The sequence below is a fragment of the Microtus ochrogaster genome, unplaced genomic scaffold (genome assembly GCF_000317375.1).
Source record: "Microtus ochrogaster isolate Prairie Vole_2 unplaced genomic scaffold, MicOch1.0 UNK28, whole genome shotgun sequence".
NCBI lineage: Eukaryota > Metazoa > Chordata > Mammalia > Rodentia > Cricetidae > Microtus > Microtus ochrogaster.
The window spans coordinates 616304-626795 of NW_004949126.1; the positions used below are offsets into that span (position 1 = coordinate 616304).

The 10492-nt window shown below is 37.6% G+C and overlaps 1 protein-coding gene across 2 annotated transcripts in view; it reads left to right on the forward strand.

The window, feature by feature from the left end:
• Window positions 1–10492, forward strand: part of Hpgd (15-hydroxyprostaglandin dehydrogenase) — a 25857-nt gene that overhangs the window by 13092 nt on the left and 2273 nt on the right. For both annotated transcript variants that reach the window (XM_005368080.3, XM_005368082.3), the window contains 2 exons: window positions 8344–8420; window positions 9792–9955. In XM_005368080.3, coding sequence (XP_005368137.1) covers window positions 8344–8420; window positions 9792–9955 — 241 coding nt within the window. The remainder of the gene's footprint in view (window positions 1–8343; window positions 8421–9791; window positions 9956–10492) is intronic.

The window sequence follows — 10492 nt, forward strand, 5'->3', positions numbered from 1 at the left end:
CTAAGGAAGTTGAACATGACCTTAAGTGTCTTTTGGCCATTTGAACTTCTTCTGTTGAGAATTCTCTGTTCAGCTCAGTGCCCCAGTTTATAATTGGGTTGATTAGCCTTTTACGATCTAGTTTCTTGAGTTCTTTATATATTTTGGAGATCAGACCTTGCTATATACCCTGTTTTGTTCTTTCTCAAATTTATAGCCTCCTTTTTTCATTAATTGTTTTTACACAAATATATATAAATTAAATATATATAATTTCTAAATATAACTTGTTTATCTGTATAATGTTACTCGTATCTCTATTTTCAGGGTTGACCACTTGCTATTGGTTAGCCAACTGAATGCTCTTCCCTGGAGAAGACTATGTCTCCCTTTCAAAGTGCTTTCAACATTTACTTCCTGTTTGTTTTCCAAGCTTCCTTTATAATTTTTTTGTTTTGGTTTTGGTTTTTCTTCTCACTCTAGTGCATGTAGAATTGTAGGCCACATTCAACCCATCTGGGTCAGTCATTATGATTTCTTAGAGGCTTGCAGAGTCCTTCACTGCCATAGCAATACCTCAAGCCGTCATACTGGCTTGGGCAGAGAACTTAATGAGTAATGACCCCTGACGCAGTTTCAACTGCAGTTAATGGGTTTAACAAGCAGAGTGAGATGAGCCTGCATGGAGGAATGAATGTCCTCCCTCTGCATCTTCACAAGAGGTTCTGGCCATTGCTGACCACAAGGACTCTTTTTATAGGGGTTTTTGTCTAAATACAGCATAAAATCATTCATTTTGCTACAGTCATTCTAAAGTATTAAAAACAGTTGGTGGAATAACAGAGGATGAAGTCTGGTTTACTGTTGATGATTGGATAGCTATGATACCATAAAACATCCCAACCAGTCAATGGGTTTCTTAGGATGGGGAGAGAATTCAGTACGTAAGACCATTTGATATGCAAGCATGAAAACCTGATTCAAATCCTCAGCACCAAGGCAAACAAATGCCTGTAACCCCAGTATCGAAGGGTCGAGATAGAAGGAGGACAAGAGCTCACTGGCTAGCCAGCCTCCTCAAAAGAGCAAACTTCAGATTCAGTAATTCAGATAATACATTGAATTATCTTCAATATTCATTGAAATCACTAATTTCAAAGGAACCATATAATGCGAAAAACATTGTAAGAATGTCCAGTTACAATAAAGGAAAACTCATCTTTCAATATTTTAGTGAATGTCACAGGGTGGAGGAACTGTTCCTGTTGCGTGGATATTAATTGTTCTGATGCGCACTGTCATGAGTATATGAGCTCCACTTCCTGATTTGCACTGCCAACACGCCCCATGCCAGGGCAGAAAGACTAGTATCAGTTTTGTTGTATTTCATCATAAAATAATTAAGAAGACACGTATTGGGACTGACTTGACTGGAGAGATGGAGAGAGGTTACAGAGAAAAAAAAGCTGTGACTGGGTGGGGCATGAGCGCCAATAGCAAGCAATGTGCCAGCAGCCAGGACACTAAACATGTTCATTGTATGCAATTGAGCCAGGAAGTAGACTGAAGGGTCTCAATAAGGGAGCAGTCAAAAGGTAAAGTTATTAAGAAAGAGGAGGCTGGCCTTTACACTATCTGCACACAGTGTCAAGATCCATATTCAGAACAGGGGAAGACTGCCATTCTCCTGAGCTGGATCTGGAAAATGATCCTGCCGGCAATTCAATGGGTCTGAGGCATGGGAATTTTTGGCATGGCTATGCTTGTGAATGAGCATAAATGCTCATTCCTACAGAGGTACCTTTACTCCTTACCCTACTGATTTTTCTAAACATGTATTTTATGTGCATGTGTGTGGTGTTTGTGTGCACACCTTACCTTTTCAGACACTCTCCCAGTGCACTTGGAGCTTATCTAGACTGGCTGACCAGTGAGCCTTCAGTATCTGCCTATCTTTGTCCACCCTTCAGTGCTGGGCTTGCAGGTATACATATCTGTGCCTGGCTTTGTACATGGGTGCTGGAGATCTGACCTTGGGATCTGACACTTTTACAATAAGCATCTCACCCACCGAACTATCTTAAATTTGCTACTGTTGACAGATGCAAAGGCTAGTATTAGGCTTGAGATAGTGTTTTTAAAAGAATCATCTTGTATTTTATTAGGAAACAAGGAATGGAACTATAATTACCGCAAACTACTGTGCTTGACTTTTAAAATATAAAGTATCAATTTTGAAGCACAAATCAGCGATTTCTTACAATATGAAATAAAGGAATATTCCTTTTTTATTACTTTTAGTTATGGTCTCTCTCTCTCTCTCTCTCTCTCTCTCTCTCTCTCTCTCTCTCTCTGTGTGTGTGTGTGTGTGTGTGTGTGTGTGTGTGTACATATGAGTGCAGGTGCCTTCAAAGGGACAGAAGCATTAGATCACTGAAGCTGAAATTATAAGCAGTTGTGAGCTACCTGATATGGGCATTGGGAAAGAAACTCTTGTCCTCTGCATGAGCAGTACACACTCTTAGCCGCTTGGTCATCTCTCCAGCCCCAACATAACCAATTGTTTTCTTGTTGTTTATTTTAAATCCTGTACAAAAGGCCAAATTAATTTATGTGTGCTATGTAATGTACTTTTAAAAAGATCTTCATTTCAGCAATTGGACCTTAGGGGTCCTGGCTTTGTCAAAACTCTTTGTGAGATTAGTTTGAATCAGTCAGTTCCCATTCCTCATTGCAACTAAAAATATTTGAAATACTGCTTGATTATATTTTCTTCTTAAAGGGAACTAAATTCACAGTTATTACATGAATCTACTTCCATAAGTTTCTTTTGGGGATAGGATTTGTAACAGTCCATGTTTTGTTAATTGGGATGCTGTCCCAGGATTGCAACATTTCAGAAAAAATATATATATATAGTTTCTTTTTTTAAAGCAGGCAAATCTGTCAATTAATGAATAATTTTAATTTTTATCTTAAGAGAAAATGATGAATGCTCAAATATGTTGACATAAAATAATAACAAATAGTAATTGTATTTGTAATTTATAATAGCAATTTTCTTACAGCTGTAACCAAATGGCTAACTTGAAATAAGTTGAGTTTGGAAGGGTTTGTTTAACTCACAATTTAAGGATATAAATAATTATGCCAGGGAAGGAAGGAAAGAAGTGTAGTTGTAATAATGGATCTTGTTTACAATGGGCAGATTGGGAGGCAAAGAAAATGGAATGCTGGCGTGTAGCTGCTCTCTCTCCCTCTCTCTCCCCCTCACTTCTCCCTCCTTTTCCTTCTACCTTGCACCCTTTCTTTTCCTCTCCCTCCCCCTTTTCTCTTTTCTTTCAACACTCAGTCCAGGACTGAAACATTCCTGATCACACCTCTATAGAAACATCATCAGAGACACAGGCAGAAGTATGTCTCCTAGATGATTCTAAATCTAGTCAACTTGTCAATGAAGATTAAGGCTCATAGTGATGGTTATTATGTGTGTGACATTATTTTGAGCATATTATGTATATTGACTTACTGTAGACTCACAGTTGCTTTTATTAATACCCTGGCTTGCATCAGATAGCATTGTGGTATGCAACACTTATCTGCAAAGCTGACATGGCTCATGGGCTCATAATTCTAGATTGAAGATTTGAGCTCAGTCTGTCTGGTACCCAAAGTCCAACCCACTGTGCTATGATTTTTTCAGTACATTTCATTAAAATGCTATCATTGCCTAGCTTACTGGTACACTCCTGTCATCCCATCACTCAAGAAAGGTGAGAGAGGAGGATCCTGACTTCAAGGCCAGCCTGGGTTACATAATGAGTTCCAGGTTAAGCAAGAATACAATTTCAGGGCCTGTCTCAAAGTAAAACTAAGAATATTGCTTTCAGTAAACTTTATTTTAATAAAGAAGTGTTAGGTTCAAAACAAAATTGGGAACATAGATGCATATATCTCCACCACCACTTGGTTATGGTCTCCTCCTGTACTACCAATACCCTTTCTACACTGGTGCATTGGTTACAATAGATGAATATATACTGGCATGTTTCCACTTGCAGTTCATAACTCACATTAGGATTTACTTTCCTACCACCACCACAAGCAGCAGCAGCAGCACAACCACCAAAACGCGTGTTTGATTTGATTAAAAGGCCCTCGATGTGGAGAAGTGCGGTCTTTATTTTCACCAAACTTAATTGAAATTTAGCATTCCCTTGATGATGAAGGTAGCCATGGTACTGTGACTTCCTCAGAAGGTTCACTTGGTGTAGGCTGGAACAGAAAGTACTGACTCACATTGACCTTATTGTACATACTGCCTTCCCTGCCCTGAGGATTCCGTGCTCCATCCATTCATCCCTCCCCCGTGTCTAACTCTTACACACACAAATCTTTTTCCTGTCTCTATAGCTTTGCCTTTTGTAAGAAGTCAGAGCTGGAATCATACCGTGAGTCACATTTGCAGTTCAGCTCTGCTTCTTCATAATAAACAGTTTAGTTTCTGATTCACATTTTCATGGCGTGATAACTCATTTAGTTTTAGTGCTGAGTACAACGTTCAGTTATCCATTTAGTCATAGAAAGATATCTCACTTGACTCCCACTTTACACAATTACAAATAAGACCACTGGGAGCATCCATGGGCTGATTTTTGTGAGGACACACATATTCAGTTACTCCGGGTCAGCGCCAAGGAGCACAATTGCTGAGTTGTGCTGTAAAAATACGTGTTTGTCAAAAACTGCCAGGCTGACTCCATCCTGCCTGTACCATTTTGCATTCCCACCAGCAAGAAATAGGAATGCCTATTGTTCTATTTCTCCAGCGTTTGTGATTGTCAGTATCTGGGTTTGGGCTGTTCTAATTAGTTCCAGCTAGAGAACTGGAATTTAAGTATTAAAATAATTTGTGACTGCCTGTGCACATGTGACAAGGGAAGAGAAACTGAGAGAGTATTATCCAAGAACAGTGGGTACAAAGAGGACCAGAGACAGCACTAAAAAGTGAAGAGGCACCTCATTTTAGTCTGCAATTTCATAATGACATATGAGGTTGAGAATATTTTCATATACCTCCTTGCCATGCAAGATAGTATTTTCTTCAGAGAGGTGACTTTTGTTTGTATTAAAAAGTTTTTCTTTTTTTTTGTTAAGTTTTAACATTTGCTAGGTATATTTCGTTAACAGTCCTTTATTACATATATCTTTTAAAAGTATTTTCCCCCAGTCTGTATGAAAGTTGTTTGGTTCTTAGAGGAAAAAAAAAGAGGACATATTTAAGTAATAAAACGGTGTTTGGAAGTGATATTTTTATCCAGTACTAGTCCATCTATTGGTTATATGCATTTTAATTTACATATGTTTGCCTTTGTGCTTAATTTTTACTTATGCGTGTATTGGAAATGAATTCAGTGCAACCCAAATGTTGAAGTTAGTACACACATAAAGAAAATTGGCAGGCGAGGTGGCAATGACTAGCTTGCCTAGCAGAGGAGGGGTTCTGGCTGGAAAGTTGGAGTTTAAATTTGAGAATAATTGGCCCCATGTGTGTGCGCGCACATAAAACAAAAAGAAAGAAACGGGGAGACAGTCTTTTCGCTAGAAGTAGATAAGGTCATCCAGAGCAGGAACATGCGTAAACCAGAGGGTCAGGAAGGAGTCTGTAGTTGTTTAGTATGCTTACCGATCTAGGCAAGAAGAGATGCTAATGTTTCCAAAGCATAACTGTTATTGCTACTAGAGAGAAAGAGATCAAGCCAAGTAAAGACAGAAGCTTAAACTGCCATGCAGATAGAATCCCAGAGTTATACGATACCCACCCCAGTACAAGTCTGTGTGAAGCACTGCAGATCAGTAATCGACCCTACCCATTCAAAGTATGCGAGGCAATAATTGAAATCAACACACTCTGTGTGATGAAAAAAAAAAAATCTCCACTTTACCAAATGATCTACAGTTTGACCAAATACATAGCAGGAAGGTAGAATCCTCTTTATTTTGAATTTTGATACCACAAAGCTGGAAGCAGCCCAAGTATCTATTAAAGTGAATGGATAGTATAGATAATGCTTATCTGTTTAGCAAAATAATAACAGCAATAATGATCATAGCAATAAGATACTGAAGAATCCAAACACAGTTATCACAAATGAAAGAACCAGACCCCCCAAAACAACTTCAATGATTACATGTGTATAAAAATTCTAGAAAATGCTAATACTAGCATAAAATAAAGCAAATCAGTTGTTTCTTGGGTGGAGAAAGAATAACAGAAGGAAAGATATAAGAAGAATCATAAGATGATAGATTTGTTCCTTGTCTTAATTACACTCATAGTTTCATTTGTTTATATATATGTCAAAATTTATCAGAAATATGCTGGTTTATTTATGTCAATTAAAGCTCAGTAAAGTCGTAAAATTTTAAATACAATGAAACTTACTTAGAGTGTTAAAGTAAAATTCATCAAACCCAATACTATTTTTTTAAATGGAAACAAGTTCACTGGGGTATGGTAGCTCTTTATTTTAATCCAAGCACTTGTAGGGCTAAGGCAGAAGGATTGAAAGTTCAAGTGATGTAGGATTCCCATCTGAATGTAGTGAATACCATTGGTTAATAAACTGCCTTGGCCTGTTGATAGAGCAGAACTTAGGTGGAGGGGAACTAAACTGAATGCTGGGAGAAAGAAGGGCAGAGTCAGAGAGAAGATATGGAGTTGCTGCCAGATACAGATGCCAAACCTTTCCAGTAAGCCACAACCATGTGGTGATACACAGATTAATAAAAATGGGTTAAATTAATATGTAAGAGCTTGCCAATAAGAAGCTAGAGCTAATGGGCCAAGCAGTGATTTAAATAATATAGTTTCTGTGTGATTATTTTGGGGCTGAGCAGCCAGTAACCAAAAAGCAGCCTCTTACTACATTCAAGGCCAGTTTATGCTACATAGAAAGTTTGAGGCCAGTCTGGAGTACATAGTGGGACTTTGTTTGATTATTTTTGGTTGTTTGTTTGTTTGTTTGTTTGTTTGGTTGGTTGGTTGGTTGGCTGGCTGGTTGGTTGGTTGGCTGGTTGGTTTTTTACAGTTACACATAAAAGTAAGCAAGCTCGTTGGCATTCCAATTGCATTTATAAATCTACTTCTAAAGAAATGATGTGTGTATTTTGTTCTTGCTCGTGACCACAGCCAACAAAACACTAGTTGATACATTTCTCATATGCAATGCCTTGAAATAGCTGGAGATCATAAGTTTGTCAGCTCTACAAATGTAACAAAATTTGTTTAGTCATCATCTTTGCTAATATTTATAAACAATATCTTTGTCATTTTTATGACTCTGTCACCTAGCCTACCCGTGACTATGAGTCACATTTTGTTTCCTGCAGAGCATGTGAGCACTGTCTTCAAACACTAACCTTTGTCCCATATTCCTATAAGAAAGAGGTCATGCAAACAGTACCATCTGGCTACACCCCTTTTCTCTTTATCTTACACTTCTACCATCCCCATGAACCCAGTGGAGACATTGTAAATTCTTGCTGACTGCCACTGATATATGTAACTACCTTGCACATTTTACTGACCCAAAACAACAAGGCGACCAACATGTTCTTGTACCTTGAGATCACCGTGTACTAGGTGTGATCTACCATCTCCAGTGATGTAAAATGCTTCTGAGCAAACATGCTTCATAAATTGAAGCCTGGAAGGCACCCAGGGAGTGGTTAAGATCTACATTTGTAGCTGAACTTTGGCATGACACTCTCAACTGTGTGGTGCTGTTGTGTGACTAGTTAGCAGGGTGGAGACTGGAACATCTGAGCAGAATAATTTAACACTAATATGACATTTGATACGACTCTCACACTAACCAGGGACCAGCCACTGCTTCTTAACAGAGAAGAATTACATAGTTCAAAAGAATTTTCAAAACTGGATCACCTGAGCAAGGCAAGGTGGTGCACACCACAACCCTGGTTTGTGGAAGGCTAAGTCCGGAGGATTCTAAGTTCAAAGATAGTCTGGGATACACAGTGAGACTCTGTCTCAAAAGGAAAACGTAGTGAATAAAAGAAACTCATGAGTCACAAAAATATTTAATGACTAGTTAAACTGAACTGTTTAGGTCTGTCAGACACATGAAGCTTGATAGCAACAGTCACTCAAGTAAAATAGGTTCTGTGTGATAGTTGTTTGCCTGGGATTGCTTTAGATTATGCTGTTTTACAATAGTGTCTGGTTTCATGCGAGTGTAATTACCAGATTAATCTTAAATTGATGTGACCAAAAACCACTGTTTGTATAGTCCACTTTTTGAAACATCAATTTATTTAGAATTTTTTCTTTCTTTTTCTCAGGACTTATGCCTGTTGCACAGCAACCTGTTTATTGTGCTTCAAAGCACGGCATAATCGGATTCACGCGCTCAGCAGCGGTGAGAAAATCATAACCAGAGACTCTTTTCCTCCTGGCATACATAGATGAAACCCAAGTTTTACAGACTATAAGAAAAGAAGTTCAAATTTAAAAAAAAAAATCTAGCTGAAAAATGGAGGAGACATCTTACTAAAATCTTTATAATAAAAACTTTAGCAATCTTATAAAAGACTAAATAAAGACTATACACTGCAAACTAGGAGAGAGGTGGGTGGTGGTGACACTAGTAAATATTTTAAGGTTAAACAATAGGGAAATGGTCTTTGTTTCTAAAATTGTACAAAGTTTCTTTTCTGCAATATTAATGCCAGGAGGACTGGGTTTCAGGGTTTTTTTTGTGTGTTGTTGTTTGTTTGTTTATTTTTCAAGAAACAGTTTCTCTGTAGCTTTGGAGCCTGTCCTGGAACTTGCTCTGTAGACCAGGCTGGCTTCAGACTTACAGAGATCTGCCTGCCTCTGCATCCCAGGTGTTGGAATTAAAGGCATGTGCCACTACCACCCAGGAGTTCTTAAATAGAACACTTGAATATAATTTTGCATGCTGTGTGGAAAATGTATTACAAAGCATAAACAACAAAAAAGGATAGTTGAAAAGTCTCTGCATGGTACTGTATAGGTTGGAAGAACCAGACAGATGAAGTGCTTTGCCCTAACATGGAGAAATTATAAGCCAAAGGATCAGTGTTAACCATCCTCGAGAAGGAAAGCAGTCTTAACTCTTAATTTGGGTTGATGAGACCTGAGTACTTTATTTGAAAATGTCCCAATGTTTTAGAAAAAGATAACCCATTACAAAGCAAAAATTTCACATTTAAATTTGTGACTGAATATTTCTACAATCAGCTCTCATTGTTTACAACAGTTATGAAGTTACTGGCAAATGCTGAAGTACTGATGCTGAGCCCTTGTTTCTGAAAGAAATAAAAGATGAAGTTACTAAAAACCTGAGTTCACAACATTTTGATATCAACCTTGTTGTATATATATATTTCTGTATAATGAAAAATAACCTTCATATATTGTCGAAATAATGAATTAACAAGTAACAAAGCTTCTATTATGATGTTTACATCAAAAAAAAAAAACAGCCTCAGTTACTTAGCTTCAATTGCCCAAAGTCCATAGAATTCAGTAAAGAAGAGAAGCTTAGATAACTCTGTAATCTTAAGACTTTTGTAATGGTACTACTTTTGTGAATGAATTCTGGGTGTTTACACCATATGTGCCCGCTGGGAATTGTTCCATATTTCAGAGCATACCTGCTGAGTGCCTTTTACGATAAGCTTTTAAAGAACTTTTCCTTTTGGTTTGTCCTGTAACTATCCTTTGTCAAAGTTTCTGAAGCCTGCAACTGTGTTCTGATTGACAGATGGCTGCTAACCTTATGAAGAGTGGAGTAAGACTGAATGCCATTTGTCCAGGCTTTGTCAACACACCAATCCTTGAGTCCATTGAAAAAGAAGAAAATATGGGCCAATATATAGAATACAAGGATCAGATCAAGGCTATGATGAAATTCTATGGAATCTTGGAGTAAGTAAAAAAAAACTCTTTCTTTACACAATGTATCAAAGCCTTATCTTTGATCCGAGCAATCAATCATTTTAAAGTTTTAAATTTTAGAAAATGATACAAACCTCAAAGTTTGGATTGCCAAACGTTTTGAAGGGAAAAATCAGTCACGAGAAAGAGGATTGTGCTTAAATGTTATGAATTTTGTTTTGAAAACAGACAGTGCCATCAGCTTTTATCAGATTTCTTCTCTAAATAACATGTGTTCACCTTTCAATGCAATTGTACTTTATATGCCTAAATTACAAGCAAAAATCAAGTAAAACTCGTGTATTGTTGTTTGATCCCCAAATTTCAACTAGTTTAATAAAAACAGTTGATCTTCTCTCTCTCTCTCTCTCTCTCTCTCTCTCTCTCTCTCTCTCTCTCTCTCTCTCTCTCTCTCTCTCTCCATGTCTGGGCTTCTGACACTGGATACAAAAATGAACATCATGGAACTTTTCATCTTTTGTAGAAGTCATCTCTTTGCTCTTTATTTTTTCTCTCTCTCTCTCCCTT